Source organism: Aotus nancymaae, unplaced genomic scaffold, assembly GCF_030222135.1.
Source record: "Aotus nancymaae isolate 86718 unplaced genomic scaffold, 86718_ANA_hifiasm-v0.15.2.pri h1tg000001l, whole genome shotgun sequence".
In the NCBI taxonomy this organism is placed as follows: domain Eukaryota; kingdom Metazoa; phylum Chordata; class Mammalia; order Primates; family Aotidae; genus Aotus; species Aotus nancymaae.
Window position 1 is genome coordinate 7,225,030 of NW_026988412.1, and position 18,120 is coordinate 7,243,149.

At 39.2% G+C, this 18,120-nt stretch overlaps 1 protein-coding gene across 1 annotated transcript in view; it reads left to right on the forward strand.

Annotated features, from left to right (window-relative positions):
* Positions 1-18,120, forward strand: part of DZANK1 (double zinc ribbon and ankyrin repeat domains 1) — an 88,202-nt gene that overhangs the window by 18,228 nt on the left and 51,854 nt on the right. The window contains exons 8-10 of the mRNA XM_064376366.1: positions 294-379; positions 7,596-7,713; positions 17,138-17,251. Coding sequence (XP_064232436.1) covers positions 294-379; positions 7,596-7,713; positions 17,138-17,251 — 318 coding nt within the window. The remainder of the gene's footprint in view (positions 1-293; positions 380-7,595; positions 7,714-17,137; positions 17,252-18,120) is intronic.

The following is an 18,120-nucleotide window of genomic DNA, read 5'->3' on the forward strand; positions in this document are numbered from 1 at the left end:
ATTTTTATAGATTAAGGGAGTGCAGGTTTGTTACACGTGTTGTGTAATGGTGAGGTTTGGGCTTCTAGGGTACCCTTCACCCAAATAGTGAACACTGCACACAACAGGCAATTTTTCAACCCTCACCTTTGCCCACCCTTCCCACTTTTAGTCTCCAGTATCTATTATTCCTTTTTGTATGTCTATGTGTATTCATCCATAATGATTTTTAATGGAATTTTACTATACCATAGCCTTTACCATGTTATTTTGACTATGTATGTCTCTATATATACCTATATTCTTACTTTTAGTCCCCTGGTTTTGCACACATAAGTGGCCAGAAGTGTTTGACAAGCACGGAGATAATGAGAATTCAAAGGGAGACAGACTTTCTCAAGTAAGTATCACATTCTCTTTACTCTGTCTTAAATCCTACAAAGATACATTGTGGTCAAAGAGAATTTAAAGATAGGACATTTTTGCCCACCTCCAACTTTTTAAATTAAATTTTTACAGCTATTAAAAAGTGTAATTTTGGGAGGCCGAGGTAGGTGGATCACCTGAGGTTGGGAGTTTGAGACCAGTCTGACCAACATGGAGAAACCCTGTCTCTACTAAAAATACAAAAATTAGCCAGGCCTGGTGGCGCATGCCGGCAATCCCAGCAATCCCAGCTACTTGGGAGGCTGAGGCAGGAAAATCGCTTGAACCCAGGAGACAACGGTTACAGTGAGCTGAGATTGCACTATTGCACTCCAGCCTGGGCAACAAGAATGAAACTACATCTCAAAAAAAAAAAAGTATAATTGACATACAATAAACTGCATGTGTATTTAAAGTTCATTTGACTCTGTTTGTATATATGTAACATGACACTATCACAATCAAGAAAATGAGTAAGTTCATCCCTGTCAAAAATTTCCTACATTGTACCCTATTTGGTAACTCCTTCATCTCACCCCTCTTCATCACAGGCAATTATTGATCTGCTTCTTGTCACTGTAGCTTAACTTGCATGTGATTCCATATGACAATGAAGTGATTCAGTGTGTACTATTTTCTCCTGGGCTTCTTTCACTCAGCATAACGATTTTGAGAATCATTCATGTTGTTTCTTGTAACAAACATCGGTTTATTTTTATTGCTGAATAGTCCATTGTATGAATATACTACAATTTGTTTATCCATTCACTTATTGATGGGAATTTATTTCCAATTTTAAGCTATTACAGATAAAGTTGCTGTGAACATTTGTACAAAAGTCATTGTATGTACAAAAGTGAGCCAGTCTCATAACCTGGTCTCTAAACAAATAAATAAATTGATAAAAATTAACCAATATAATAAAATAATTTTTAAAAACCCCAAAGTCATTATATATACACATGTTTTCATTTCCTTTGGGGCAAATACCTTGAAGAGGAATATGATAGGTATATGCTTTTTTAAAGAAACTGCCAAACTGCTTTCCAAAATGATTGTTCCATTTTACATTCTCACCAGCAATATATGAGAATTCCAGTTTCTCTATATCCTTACTAACTTTTATTTTTATTTTGGGCATTCTAATGAGATTGGAAAAGTATCTTATTGTGGTTTTTATTTGCATTCCACTAGTGACTAAAGATGCTGAGCCTCTTTTCATGTGCTTGTTTCCATCCATGCATCTTCTTTGGTGAAGTATCTGTTCAAACTTTTTGCCTTTAAAAAATGCATCATACATCTTCTTCTTATAGAGTTTTTTTTTTTTTTTTAAAGGATAGCTGTTTGTCCTGACATAGAGTTATACATGTTCTCCTTTGTCAGATGTTATATGGGTACATTTTTGCAAATATTTTCTCCCAGTCTTTGGCTTTTCATTTTCTTAACAGTGTTTTCAAAGAGCTACAGTTTTTTTTTAAATTTTGATGAAGTCCAATTTATTTGCTTTTCTTTTACATTTTATTTTTAGTTTATCATTATTCAGAAATCTTTCCCAAACCCAAGATGTATTCCATTCACTAAGATTTCCTCCTTTGTTCTCTTCTAGAAGTTTTTTAGTTTCATCTCTTATACTTAGGTATGTGATCCATTTTTAGTTAATTTTTCATGTGGCATAAGATAAGGGTTGAAGTTCATATTTTTACATATGGATATTCAATTATTCCAGTATAATTTTTTGAAAAAATGATCTTTCCTCATTGATTACTTTTAGAATATTTGAACATTAATCGATGATATTTGTATGGATCTAATTGTGGACTTTGTATTCTTCTCCATCATTGTTTCTCTATATTTTTTTCACTACCACACTGCCTTGATTATTGCAGCTTTTTTTTTTTTTTTTTTTTTTTTGAGACGAAGTCTCGCATTTGCCTGTGCTGGAGTGCAGTGGTGCGATCTCGGCTCACTCCTGGGTTCACGTGATTCTCCTGCCTCAGACTCCTGAGTAGCTGTGATTACAGGTGCACACCACCACACCCAGCTAATTTTTTGTATTTTTAGTAGAGATGGGATTTCACTATGTTGGCCAGACTGGTCTTGAACTCCTAAACTTGCAATCTGCCCACCTCAGCCTCCCAAAGTGCTGCAATTACAGATGTGAGCCACCACGCCTGGCCAATTATTGCAGCTTTATAATAAATCTTAAAACCAAGTAAATTGTAAATTCCTCATCTTATTTGCTCCTATCGAAGGTATTTTGGTTATTCTAGGTCCTTTACATTTTCAAATTTAAATATCAGCTTTTCAATTTTTACAGAATATCTGCTGTGGTTTTAATTGAGATTGTATTGAATCTATGTATCAATGTAGGAAATATTCACATATTAACAATATTGAGCTTTACAATGCATAAAAATGCTATATCTCACTGTTTATTTAGGTCTTCTTTAATTTCTTTCATTAATGTTTGTAGTTTTCAGTTCACAAGCTTTATACATCTTTTGTTCATATTTTTCGCTTTTTAACCCTCACCTTTTCACAAGCTTTACACATCTTTTGTCAAGTGTATCCTGCTGTAAATGCTTTTAAAATTTCACTGTCTCACAAAAAGACAAATACTGCATGATTCCACGTAAATGAAGTATCTAAAGTAATGAAACTCACAGAAAGTAGAATGGTGGTTGCCAGGGGCTGAGGGGAGGAGGAAACAGGCAGTTTTTCAATGGGTATAGAGTTACATTCATGCAAGGTGAAAAAGTTCCAGAGATCTCTTTATAACAATGTGTACGTAGTTAACAATACTGTGCTGTACAATTAAAAATTGTTGAGAAGAATCTGTATTATATATTATATTATAGATATATTTTTTGCTACAATAAAACATTTCAATTTCTGATTATTCATTTCTAAAATATAAAATACACTTGATTTTTTCTTAGTGGCCTTATATATTGGAGTCTTATGAAATTCATTTATTCTACTAGCTTTTTATGGATTCCATAGGATTATCTACATAGGACATTGCATAGCCTGCAAATGAAGAGTTATCTTTTTTCCTTTCCAATATGGATCCCTTTTCTTTTTTTTGACTTGTTGCCTTGGCTGTAATTTTAGATATAATAGTTTTGAATGGAAATGGTGAAAGCAGACACCTTTGTCTCATTCTTCTTTAAAATGATTTTTTAAATTTAATTTAATTTTGTTTTGACATGGAGTCTCGCTCTATTGCCCAGGCTGGAGTGCAGTAGTGCAATCTTGGCTTCCTACAACCTCCACCTCCCAGGTTCAAGTGATTTTCCTGCCTCAGCCTTCCCAAACAGCTGGGACTACAGGCGTGCGCCACCACACCAGGCTAATTTTTGTATTTTTTTCAGTAGAGATGGGGTTTCACCACATTGGCCAGGCTGGTCTCGAACTCTGACCTCAGGTGATCCGCCCACCTTAGTCTCCCAAAGTGCTGGGATTATAAGCGTGAGCCACCACACCCAGCCAAGTTGAAATTTTGACCTGTTTCTAATTTTCTAAATGTTTTCTTTTCTTTTTTTTTTTTTTTTTTTTTTTTTTTGAGACGGAGTTTCACTCTTGTTACCCAGGCTGGAGTGCAATGGCGCGATCTCGGCTCACCGCAACCTCCGCCTCCTGGGTTCAGGCAATTCTCCTGCCTCAGCCTCCAGAATAGCTGGGATTACAGGCACGCGCCACCATGCCCAGCTAATTTTTTGTATTTTTAGTAGAGACGGGGTTTCACCATGTTGACCAGGATGGTCTCGATCTCTTGACCTCGTGATCTACCCGCGTTGGCCTCCCAAAGTGCTGGGATTACAGGCGTGAGCCACCGCGCCCGGCTCTGTTTGCTTTTTTAAAATCATGAATAGATGTTGGATTTCGTCCAAGGTATCTTTTCTATTTATTGAGAGGATAATTTTTTTCTTTTCATGTGGTGAATTACAATGATTGGTTTTCAAATGTTAAATCAACCTTAGATTCCTGAAATATATCCACTTGAAGTCTTATCTATTTTATATAATGTTGAATTTGATTTGCTAAAAGGTTTTAAAGAATTTTTTTGCCAGCATTTGCATAAAGGATGTCGGGGGATTTTCTTTTCTTGTTAATGTCTTTGTCTGGTTTTAGCATCAGTATAATTCTAGCTTCATAGAATAAGTTGGGAAGTATTCTCGCTCTTTCAACTCTGAAAAAGGTTTATGTGAAATTGGTATTATTTCTTCCTTACATATTTAGTAGGAATTCCCAAGTGAAATGATTAGATCTGGAGTTTTCCTTCAGGAAGATGTTTTTTCAGGAAGATTTTTAACTATACATTAAATTTCTTTAATAGATAGAAGTACATTCATATTCATTAATATTTTTTGAGTAAATTTTAGGTTTCATTTGTTCTTTTTTTAGTTTCTTTAATGGGAACACAAAGTTATTGATTCGAAGCCTCTCTTCTTTTCCAGCATAGGTATTTAGAACTGTACATTTCCCCTGAATACTGCTTTACTTGCCATCTCTAAATTTTGATATGTTATATTTTCATTTTCGTTCAGTTCAAACGGTTTCTAATTATCATTGCTATTGTGTGCAGAGGGCAATGGGTTAGTTAGAAGTGTTTTATTAAATTTTCAAATACTGGAGGATTTTCCTTTATCTTTTGGGCCTTCTTTCCTTCCTTCTTTCCTCTCCACCTTTCCTGTTTCTTTCTTTCTTAGACAGGGTCTTACTCTGTCACCCAGGCTGAAGGGCAGAGGCCCAATCATAGCTCACTGCAGCCTGAAACTCCTGGGTTCAAGGCATCCTCCTGCCTCAGCCTCCCAAGTAGCTGGGACTATAGGCGTGTGCAACTACACCCGGCTAATTAAAAAACATTTTTTTGGCTGGGGTGGTGGCTCATGCCTGTAATTCTGGCACTTTGGGAAACTGAGATAGGAGGATCACTTGAGGCCAGGAGTTTGAGAACAGCCTGGCCAACATGGCGAAACCCTGTCTCTGCTAAAAATATACACACAGAAAAAAAATTAGCTGGGCATGGTGGCAGATGCCTGTAATCTCAGCTACTTGGGAGGCTGAGGCACAATAATGACTTGAACCCAGGAGATGGAGACTGGAGTGAGCCAAGATCATGCCACTGTACTCCAGTCTAAGTGACAGAGCAAGACTCTGTCTCAAAACAAAACAAAACAAAAAACCTTACTTTTTTTTTTTTTTTTTGTAAAGAGGAGGTTCTCACCAAATTGCCCAGGCTGGCCTTGACCTCCTGGCCTCGAGTGATCCTTCCACTTCAGTCTTCCAAATTGTGGGATTACAGATACAAGCCAGTGCACCTGGCTTGGTGTTTATGTCAAAGTTATTTACTTTTGGTCAGAAAAGATATATGATTTGATTGGTAAATGTTCTATGTGCACTTTAAAAGAATGTGTATTCTGCCAGACTAAGTGTACTATAAATATCAGTTAGGTTAAGTTAGTTGATGGTATTGTTTAATTCTTCTCTATCTTTACTGATTTTCTCTTTGTCATGTAATCAATTATTGAGAGTAATATTGAAATCTCTGACTGTAATTGTGAATTTGCCTATTTATTCTTGCATTTCCATTTCTGTCAGTTTTTTCTTCATGTACTTTGACACTCTGTTATTAAGAACATAAACATTTTGGATTCTTATGTCCTCTTGCTGAGATGACCCTTTTATCATTATGAAATAAACTTCTTTAACTCTGCTAATATTCTTTGCTCAGAAACCTACTTGTTCTGATGTTAATGTTGCCACTCCTGCTTTCTTTAGAGGTGTGTGTGTGTATATACCACTCTTTATTGAATCTATTTATGTCTCTATTTAAAGTTGGTTTCTTTTGAGCAGCGTGTAGTTAGGTCTTGCTTTTTAAAAAACTGTATCTGACAATGCCTATGTTCTAATTAGGGTATTTAGAGTATATATAGGGTATTCTTACTGATACCTCAGTAAACAAGAATTTTTTCCGCTTTGGTGGTTTAAGCATCAGCTTCCCAGCCCTGTGTGAATCCTGAATATTGTTTTCTGTGTTCCCCTTTGGGATTTACTTTCTGACCTTGAGTGGTTTCTTCCATCACATGCACTCATCAGGTACCCAGATGAAGACTTGAGGGTGACCCTCTGCAAAACTCTGAGGCTCTCCCTGCAGCTCTTCTCTGGTATTCTTTCCTAAAAGCTCCAGTTACCTTGACCCTCTGAGATTCCCAGCTCTATGCCCTCAATTCAAATCAGAGGAATGAGACAGTCAGATTGTACTTTATGAGTTTTGGGCATAGAAAAGAGGGAACTGTTGTTGCCTTGGTGGGTGGGCCCATGCTGGAGATGTGAAACCTTGGTGCCATGGTGCAGTAATGAAGGCCTAAAGAAGATAAGACTATGGGAAGTGAGCACAACTCCAGTCTCCAGTGGAGACTAGTGCGGGCAACCAGGCAATCCAGTGCACAGTATCTAAGCCTCCAAGTTGCCAAGGAGCAGACCAGATAGATAGGTCACAGGATCAGGAGCCCAACTTGTCTGGAAAGGCATGGCAGTAGCAATGTACATACAGGGAAGCCTAATTCCAAGAATGCTCTCACTTTGGTGGATAGCCAGAACCCATTTAGGTGAATAGGAGCTAAATGATTGGTCTGGCTGCCTAAGAAATGGGGCCAGATGCTGTTGTCTTGAATTTGATGTGGGGCAGGGCCTGAGGACACTAAGCTAAAGTGGGCAAAGAAAAAGGATGGGTTTAATGTACAAGCAAGAACTGTCCCTTAGACTGGGCTCAGTGGTAGGAAGTCAGAAAAGCATAATATAAAAATTACTGGAATTCCCAGAGCTCACCCTTATACACATCAAATCCAATGTGACAGGATAGACAGAGCTCAACCAAGAAGTGGGGTCAAGGCTGCTGATGAACTTCTTGCCATGATCAGGAAGTTAAATGGACTTGGCCTATGTGGAAAGGACACCAGAGCGTTCAGCTGTGAGGCCGCTTTCTAATAAAATGACCTAGAGAAGTATTTCTAATAAAGTGATCTAGAGAAGTTCAAGATGGAACTTGAACTTGTTCCATAGCCATCGAGAGTGGTCTGCTTTTATTTTATGTTTAAAACTGTTTGAACGCTTTTGGATTTTTACCAGTCTTCTTAACGTTGACCTACCAGAACATGGCCAACCAGGAACCTGTTTTGTTGTAGGTGTGCCCACTGCCTTGCCCCCCGCCCATCAGATCCCTTTGCTCGCTTCTGTCAAGAATGTGGCTCTCCTGTCCCACCCATATTTGGCTATCGTCTCCCACCCCCGGAAGGAGCTCAGGTGAGCAGCAGAATTCTTAAAAACATCTTTCATTGGTTGATCTGATCTTTATTTGCAGCAGTAACACAGTGCTTGGTACGCATGAACCACACACATAAATACTCATGGAAGAATTTTTGGCTGGTTGAACTCTTACACACTCCTACTTAAGCATGGAAAAACTTATTTGCAATGCTGTGTCTTTTGTGTGGCCTGCCAGAAGCACAGACTCAAAAAACATTGGAATCTTACTGTTTTAATGAGGCATGCATGGATAAGTAAATGTTTTCTATTCATTTGATAGCTCTGCTCATATCCTGGGTGTAATAAGGAATTATATTCTAGAAATTAATGAAGAGAAGTACCAATTACTTTATGTCTCTATATATCTATATATCCATTTGATGTATTATTCTGTCCAAAGAATCTATAGATTGATCTGTGTATTTAAATTTAATAGCTTTGGCTGATTAAGGGTAGATAATAATTGATATTATGTCACTACTAATTTTGGAGGTAGTTAAAAGACATATTTGGCTTGCTAAAAATTAAAACCTTTACCAAAATGTGTTCATTTTTTGAGTGCTTGAAATTTTGGGGATTTTTATTGGACTGGAAATGAAGAGATCAAAATGAAATAAAGGAATTTGTGATACTGAGTGAAAAATTACCATCTGAAAAAAGATAGTTACTAAGAAAAAGTCACTAATTGAGTGAGTTCAAAGTCCAAGGTTTTGATTTGAGTTATGCCTCAAGCAAGGGGTCAGGCATTAAGTGGCTATCTGTTTTAATATTCTTCTAATATATTGCTCAAGATTTTTGTAGAAGTTGATTTAATTTACTTCAGTGATACATTTTAAATTCCTTAAAGATTTTGCTAATATATAATGGCAGAATCTTAGGCAATAAGTGTGGGAGTTGATTTTAAATAAAAACAGACTATAACACCAAATTGGGCCAAATTCATTGTGTGCAGCTTGTAGAGATTCTAGACTAAATGTGTTAGTGAAAGAAGACAATACAGAAAACAAGATATGAATAAGTCCCATTGGTTTGATTTTTCTCTGTTTGTATTAGTTGATGCAATACCAAAATTATTTTCTACTTGCCTGGAAAGGGATTTTCACAACTAACTTGGTTTTTACAAGGAGGAAAGGTTATTAGCGATTATAAATTTTTTTTTTTTTAATTTTTGAATTTTTTTTTTATTGCGTTTTAGGTTTTGGGGTACATGTGAAGAACATGCAAGATTGTTGCATAGGTACATATGTGGCAGTGTGATTTGCTGCCTTCCTCCCCTTCACCTATATATGGCATTTCTCCCCATGCTATCTCTCCCCAACTCCCCACCCCCCGCTGTCCCTCCCCTATTTCCCCCCAACAGACCCCAGTGTATAGTGCTCCCCTCCCTGTGTCCATGTGTTCTCATTGTTCAATACCCACCTATGAGTGAGAACATGCGGTGTTTGATTTTGTGTTCTTGTGTCAGTTTGCTGAGAATGATGGTTTCCAGGTTCATCCACGTCCCTACAAAGGACGCAAACTCAATCGTTTTTGATGGCTGCATAATATTCCATGGTGTATATGTGCCACATTTTCCCTGTCCAGTCTATCATCGATGGGCATTTGGGTTGGTTCCAGGTCTTTGCTATTGTAAACTGTGCTGCAACGAACATTCGTGTGCATGTGTCCTTATAGTAGGGCGATTTATAATCCTTTGGATAGATACCCAGTAATGGGATTGCTGGGTCAAATGGAATTTCTATTTCTAGGTCCTTGAGGAATTGCCACACTGTCTTCCACAACGTTGAACTAATTTACACTCCCACCAGCGATTATAAATATTTAACATGATGAACTTTAAAACACCTAGATTGTCCCCCAATTATATTTCTATTAGTGCAACAATAGGCTTTAATGTATAACAGCTTTGTAATTTAAGCTAACAACCATTTATCGAGTACTTACTGTGTCCTGCTCTGAGCTGGGCTTCTGGGATTCAAAGGGGTAGTATCCTACTTCTAGACCCAAGACTCTTGGAGAGTCTCAGTAAAGAGATGCAGAGGTGAGTGCTCTCCTCTCTCTTTGCTCTTGTGATGTGAGCTAACCTGTAGGACACCTGTTTGTGCTGAACTCTGTGAATTTCAGTGTTGTCTGTGGATGCTTCTCAGTGAGTTCCACTGGCACCCCAGCCAGCTTCCCAGATAGTCTCTTGGGCATCCCAGTAGCAGCTTTCCAGCAAGTTCAGCAGCATCTCTGTATCTGACTTCGCAACATGTTCTGCCTGTTCCCTAGATGGGGAGTTCCTAATGAGTTCCATTGGATCCCAGTGGGCTGCTTTTTCCTTGCCAGCTCTGATGTGTGTCACCTCAGTGAAATTCTCTGCCATCCAGTGGGTAACAGCCACACTCAATTCAATGAAGTCTGATTTCAGCCTTAGGTGTGGGGCAAAGTAAGTGCCTCTTCCAAATTTGATCCTCCTTGGGCTCTTTGTCTCAGCCATAGAGGTAGGGGATCCTCCCCGTGTTTGGAATTTCTGTATATTACCCATTAGTAGTTAAGCCCTGGCTACCAGTTAATAATTATTTATATGAACATTTCCTGTTCAAATTACTTGTGGTTTCTGTCTCCTGATTGGACTCTGACTGAAGCAGAATTGGTAGTGGGATTGGTCCCAGGATATAAACCTGTCAACAGGGGATTTTGGAAGTGGTTTGGTGTTTTCCTTTGCTTGGGAGTAGTACTGAGCTCCTTGCCAATGGGAAACAGGACACTGGTGATCCATAGCATGAGGGGACATCACAGTTAATCATGCTGACACCTGTGGCTGATTGTGATGAAGTGCCAACTGAAGCAAGTGTCTTGAGTGGCCAAGTAGCTGCTGCTTTTGACTCTATGACAGTGACAATGACTATGACTACAAAATATATGGAGGATGTATTCTCCTGAGTCCATGGGAGCATTCCCAGAAAGAAAACGACAAGCTCAAGACCTTTAAGTCATGGTGCAGGAGCCAGAGATCTCCTATGACAGCTCAAAATAATCTGTTTCTTATAGCTTCAGGATTATATTGATGAAAATCAAACAAAAATTACATTGTGTATGTTGGGAACTTATAATGTCAGTTACATTCACCTGATCACCACATTTCTTATGTGAAAGTTAGGCCATTAATTGGGAAAGAATGTGATCCTGAAACTCAGATGGAGATGGCAGGTGGGACCCAGATGAAACTGACAGTCTTGTATCCTTGTCACTCTGTGCCTCCTGGCCAATGGATGTAGTTTGCTCTTATGTCTGAGGATGCCCTTCTGTCTGAGGATACCAGCCTTCATTTGCTTAAAATGTTTGTGATAATCTCACCTGGGCAGGTGGCTTGAAAGGGGATGTTGATTCTCCTCACAGGTTGTTGCGGGTGGTTTAGACCCATCACAACCACCTGTCACATTCTAGGGACCCAACCCAGCATGCTGTAGGAGGACAAGTGCATTCTGTAATCCAGGAGGAAATAACTTACACACACAAAGAGGAATATTTTATTAATATATAGTAGCAGAGTCTTGGGGAATATGTGTGTGACTAGATTCTAAATAGAGACAGTGTAACATGAAATTGGTATAAATTCATGTAAGTTACCTCCTTAAAGGACCTATCTCCAAATATAATCACATTGGCAGTTGAGGCTTCAATATAATGAATTCTGGGGGACACAGTTTAGTACATAACACCCAGCATCATGTGGAGCAGGTAATACAAAGACTTAGGCAAATAGAAAGTTGGAGTGGGTTTGATATGTGTGTCTTGCACCCCTGAGTCTTACCTATGTTTCACAAGAAGGCCCAGAAGACACTTCCATCACTAAGATATCAAGGCATACATTAACAAGAGGAGCAGCTGCATTCTTAAAAAGTTTGGTGGCTGCTTTCCTTTATAGGCCAGATATGATCATGGGGGATGCTGCTATTTAGATGGGCTCCCTGATCTCATTGGAGCTAATGAGATCCCAGAGTGGAAGAAGTCAAGTGGCAGCACTTAACTGCCAAAGACAAGGACAGCCATGATGTTTCAGTAAGAGGAGTCTGATCGTGGGATTCCTAGGAATGATAGATGGACAGTCTCCTAGTATATTGCTTGGTCTGTATAATTGAAAAATGCTAGGTCATGTAGCTAAAAACTGACTTGAGCCACTGCATTGGAGCAACCAAATTTCTCACCCAGTTTCTAGACATAAGTCAGTTCATAAATTCAGAGTCTCTTGATTGAAGGGGAGGACTGGGTCTCCTTAGAGAAGGACCCTGGAGCTTTGCAATTACGTATCAGAAATATTCCTTGAATGCTTCCCCAAGGGGATTTGTTGCTTTCAATTGAGTGACTGTGCATTAAGGAAAAAAAAAAAATGCCCCAGTCTTTGGGGGAATAATCTGATACTGGCTCTAAATTCATGCTAATTCTTGGAGATTAAAAACACCACTGTGGTCCCCCAGTAAAGCTGGGGCTTTAGGTGCTCAGGTGATAGATGGAGTCTTAATCTCAACTCTGACCTGTAGTTGTTGCTTCAGGTATTTTGGGTGTTTGCTGTTATGTCCATGCTGTCGATTGAATCTTTGTGTCTTCCCCAAAATTCATATGTTGAAATCCTGATCCCCAAGGTGATGGTGTTAGAAGGTTGGGTCTTTGGGAGGTAATTAGGTCATGATGATGAACCCCTTATGAATGGGGTTAGTGCCCTTATAAGAGAGGTCCAGAGGAGCTTGTTTGCCCTTCCATTATATGAAGACACAGCTAAAAGGTGCATCTGTGAAGCAGAGGGCAAGCCCTCACTAGATACCAAATTTGCTGGCACCCTGATCTTGGATTTCTCAGCCTCCAAAACTCTGAGAAATAAATCTCTGTTGTTTACAAGCCACCCACTTTATGGTATTTTGTTATTGCAGCCTGAACAGACTAGTATGTTCATATACACTTATAATTACTGTATCTTCCTGACGTATTGACCCTTTTATTATCACAAAATGTCTCTCTTTGTCTATGCTAATACTTCTTGTCTTAAAGTCCTTTATTCTCTGATATTTATGTAGCTACTCTAGCTCTTTTATGGTTACTGTTTGCATTGTAAGTCCTTTTCTATGCTTTTACTTTCAATCCATTTGTGTCTTTGAATTTAAGGTGTTTCTAGTAGACAGCATGTAGTTGGGTCTTGTGTTATTTTTTTTGTTATTTTTAGTGTGCCATTTTAATACTTCTGTTGATTTTTTTTTTTTACTAGTTTTAAAGTTATCTTAAGCACTAGAGACTACAATATGGACCTTAATTTATCACATTCTATTTTATTTAATTTTGCTTTTTAATTTTTGTGAGTACATAATAGGTATATGTATTTATGGGTACATGAGATGTTTTGATGCAGGGATGCAATACATAATAATCACATCATGGAAGATGGGGTGTATCACAGTCCATTTTAGAATAATTTCACTCAATTCTACTAAAATATAGAAATTTCACTCCTTTCCCCTTTGTTTCTATTTCTTTTCTTTTTTGAGACGGAATCTCCTTCTGTTACCCAGGCTGGAATGAGTGCAGTGGCACAATCTCGGCTCACTGCAACCTCTACCTCCTGGATTCAAGCGATTCTCCTGTCTCAGCCTCCTGAGTAGCTGGGATTACAGGCATGCACCACCACACCCAACTAATTTTTGTATTTTTTGTAGAGACAGAGTTTCATCATATTGGCCAGGATGGTTGATCTTGAATTCCTGACCTCAAGTGATTCCCCCCTACCCACCACCCAGCCTCCCAAAGTGCTGGGATTACAGGTGTGAGCCATTGTGCCCCGCCCCTTTCTTTCTTTTTCTTAACATTGCTTAAGTATCCTCTTCCTTTCTTTATCTTTTATGTAATTACCATATATATTGCATCTATATATGTTATAAACTAAAAAATGCAGTGTTATACAATCATGTTATTTAAAGAAGAGATAAAATGTCTATGGAGTCATTTATATCTGCCCTCATATTTATTATATCTGGTCTTCTCACTTCTTCCTGTGAACTCAAGTGATCATCTAGTGTCATTTCCTTTCAGTTTGAAGAAGTTCCTTCAGTATTTCTTGTGAGATATGTCTGCTAGCCGTTTCTCTCTGTCTTTGTGTATGTCAGAATCTTGATTTTGCCTTCATTTTTGAAGGATGGTTTGCTGCAGATGTACTTCTGGTTTAGCAATTATTTTCTCTTTCAGCCTTTTGAATTTTCATTCTACTGCCTTCTGCCCCCCTTTGTTTTTGATGCATAAGTAGTTTTTTCTCTTGCTACTTTCAATATTTTCTCTTTGTCTTTGACCTTCAGCAGTCTGATTATAATGTGTTTAAGTGTGGTCTCTTTGTGTTTGTCTTTCTTGGGATTGATTGAGCTTATTGGATCTGCTGAGTTTTGGTTTTCCCCCAATGTGGGAAATGTTGGCCACTGTTTCTTTAATTCTTTTTCTGCTCTTTTTTCTCTCTCCTTTACGCATATGTTGCTATGCTTGATTTTGCCCCATAGGTTTTTGATGTTCTGCTTATTTTCTTTGGTCTTTTTTCTCTCTGTTCTTCAGATTAGATAATTTCTGTTGTTGGGCTCTATGTTCAAGTTCACTGATTCTTTCATCTGATGTCTGATCTGCTGTTGAGTCCCTCCGGCAATTAAAAAAATTTAATTTACTTTACTTTTCAACTCCAGGCTTTGATTTAATTATTTTTTTTAAAAAAATTTCTGTCTCTCTATTGAGGTTCCCTATCAGATCATTATCATCACACTTTAATTTTTATCAAACATGGTTTCCTTTAGTTCTTTGAACATTAAAAAAAATAACTGCTTTGAAATCTTTTTCTACTAAATCCAGCATCTAAAGGCACTCAGATATTTTCTGTGGACCGTTGACTATTTTTCTTCTGAGTGTAGGTCACTTTAATTTTTGCATGTCTCATAATTTTTTCTTGACTACTTCAGGTAGCATATTCTAGCAACTTTGGAGTCTGACTTTTTTTCCCTGAAGGTTGTTGATTTGTATTTTGTTTACTTGGATTAAATCTTTAATGTCTGTCTCCCCTGCACTGTGTGACCACTAGTATCAGGCTTTTTATTTTTTAATTTTTTTCTTAATTAGAGAAGTAAAGAAACAAAAGAATGACTACTCCATAGACAGAACAGCAGCTTTTTAAAACAATTACACTTTAAGTTATGGGATACATGTGTGGAACATGCAGATTTGTTACATAGGTATATGTGTGCCATGGTGGTTTGGTGCATCCATCAACCATCATCTAGGTTTTAAGCCTCGCATGCATTAGGTATTTTTCCTAATGCCCTCCCTCCCCTTGTCCCCCACCTCCTGACAGGCCCTGGTGTGTGATGTTCCCCTCCCTGTGCCCATGTGTTCTCATTGTTCAACTCCCACTTATGAGTGAGAAAATGAGGTGTTTGGCTTTCTGTTCCTGTGTTAGTTTGTTGAGAATGATGGCTTCCAGCTTCATCCATGTCTCTGCAAAGGACATGAACTTATTTTTTTAATGGCTGCATAGTATTCCATGGTATATACATGCACATTTTCTTTATCCAGTCTATCATTGATGGGCATTTGGGTTGGTTCTAAGACTGCTATAGTAAATAGTAGAGCAGCAGCTTTTTCTTGCTGTTATATTTAAGCCTCATGTTACTTTTGGGCTAGCATCTCTTAGTGTTCAATTAGCCAGAGATTGTGCTCAAGTAGCTCCATCCAGGAAGGCCTCCACTCCCTGCTGATGGATCTGTGTGTAAGCTGGGTAGCTTTCAAACTTAAGGCTATTTTCCAGACCCAGCTTTTACTTTATGCCGAGCTCTCTTGCATCTGTGTGTGCAGTTCCTGGGAAGCCCAGTAAACAATCACACAGGGCATAGTGTTCTTTTCTGCAGCTCAGTCATTTTCAGGAACTTCTCAATTTGTTACCTGCCTGTTGATGATTTTCAGGGTGCTGAAGTAGTTGATTTTTGACAGCATTATCTGACTGCCTCAGCCTACCGAGTAGCTGGGACTACAGGCATGCACTGCCATGCCTGGCTAATTTTGTATTTTTAGTAGAGACGGAGTTTCATCATCTTGGCCAGGCTGGTCTCAAGGTTTCTTTATCTTGGCCAGGGCTGTGTGGGTGGCTTGGGCCTAATCTGGTTTATACTGCTCATGTGCATACCTCCAGTCAACTAAGGCTATATGGAGAGCTATGAAGCCCCTATCATTGAATTACCTCCTGGAACTGCATGTTAAATCCTAGGCCAGTTTGCCAGTCAGTGCATCAATTAACCTCAAACAGGCTCATTATCTCAGACTAGGGGACTACTGGTCTTCCTTGTTTGCCTGCCACCAAAATTGTCACCTTAACAGTACTCCAAATCAAGTGAACGCTGCCCATCAGCAGTCACAAAACTTCCAGTTTTCACAGCCTGCCCTGCCTGGGTGGAGCCACCGCACTGACAAAGCTAGGGGAGGAGCGGGCAGCCCAGGCAACAACCACACAGAGCTTAGTGTTCTTTTCTGCAGTTCGGTCATTTTCAGGAACTTCTCAATTTGTTGTCTGCCTTTTGATGACTTTCAGGTTGCTGAAGTGCTTGCTTTTTGACAACATTGTCTGACTGTGTGATTACTTTTTTTTTTTTTTGAGACAGAGTCTCAGTCTTGTCACCCAGACTGGAGTGCAGTGATGTGATCTCCACTCAATGCAACCTGCCGCTCCTGGCTTCAAGCAATTCTCCCACTTCAGCCTCCCAAGTAGCTGGGATTACAGGCACCTGCCACCATGCCTGGCTAATTTTTGTATTTTTAGTAGAGCCGGGATTTTGCCATGTTGGCCAGGCTCGTCTCAAACTCCTGACCTCAGGTGATCCTCCCACCTTGGCCTCCCAAAGTGCTGTGATTACGTGAGCCACCGCGCCAGGCCTGTGATTCCTTCTAGGGAAGAGGATTTATAGACCTCCTCATTCTATTATGCTATAAATTAATTTCCTATGGATATTTTTCTTTTTTTAACATCTCTCTTTTCTACAATGAACATGTTTTTACTCTTAATAAGAATAGAATAATAAGAAATGTAATATTGCTATTTTATTTTCTATTATTTACTTTTTAATTGACACATAACAATTGTACATATTTATGGGATATGTGATGTTATTTGATACAATGTGCAGTGGTCAAGTCAGAGTAATTAGCATATCTTTATAAAGGTAATTATTTTAAAAATTGTTTTACAAAAACAAATCAAACCTTACATTCTCCCATCCAAGTACTAACCAAGCCCGACCTGCCTGGCTTTTGAGATCAGATGTGATCCGGAGTGTTCAGGGTGGTATAGCTGTAGACCAAACCTTACATTCTAAGATCTATTCATGCCTTCAGTTTTTACGTGCAAGATGAAGCAGACCTTTTCCTTGTGCAGATGGGCTTATGTGCAGAATGCAGAAGCTTGGTACCCATGAACACTCCCATCTGCGTGGTGTGCGAGGCCCCTCTTGCTCTACAGCTGCAGCCACAGGCAAGCCTCCATTTGAAGGTAACAAAATGAGATTCTGTAAAAACATGAATGAAATACATAGAAAGCAATGTCTGAACAGGTATATGTCCTTTTTCAGCTGGTGGGATGGGGTAACAATTTTTTTTTTTTTTGAGACAGAGTCTTGCTCCATCACCCAGGCTGGAGTGCAGTGGCATGATCTCAGCTCACTGCAACCTCTGCCTCCTGGATTCAAGTGTTTCTCCTGCCTCAACCTCCCAAGTAACTGGGACTACAGGCATGCAACACCATGCCTGGCTAAGTTTTCTATTTTTAGTAGAGACGGGGTTTCATCATCTTGGCCAGGCTGGTCTCAAACTCCTGACCTCAGGTGATCTGCCTGCCTCAGCCTCCCAAAGTGCTGGATTACAGACGTGAGCCACCACGCCCAGCCAGGATGGGGTAACAATTGATAAGCTAATATATAAGAACAAAGTCCATTCTCATTTTTGGTAAGACATGCTGTCCAAGAGTTTAACTTGCCAATGGGATCTATGTAATTATTAAAAGAGATGGCCGAGGCGCGGTGGCTCACCCCTGTAATCCCAGCACTTTGGGAGGCTGAGGTGGGTGGATCACCTTGAAGTCAGGAGTTTGAGACCAGTCTGGCCAACAAGATGAAACCCTGTCTCTACTAAAAATACAAAAAAAATTAGCCGAGTGTGGTGGCATGCGCCTATAATCCCAGCTACTCTGGAGGCTGAGGCAGGAGAATCACTTGAACCCAGGTGGCGGAGGTTGTGGTGAGCTGAGATCGTGCCACTGTACTCCAGCCTGGGCAACAGAGACTCCCTCTCAAAAAAAAAAAATTAAGAGAGATATGTAGGATTGTATTCTGTGAACATGAATTTGGAGGACTAATTGCACTA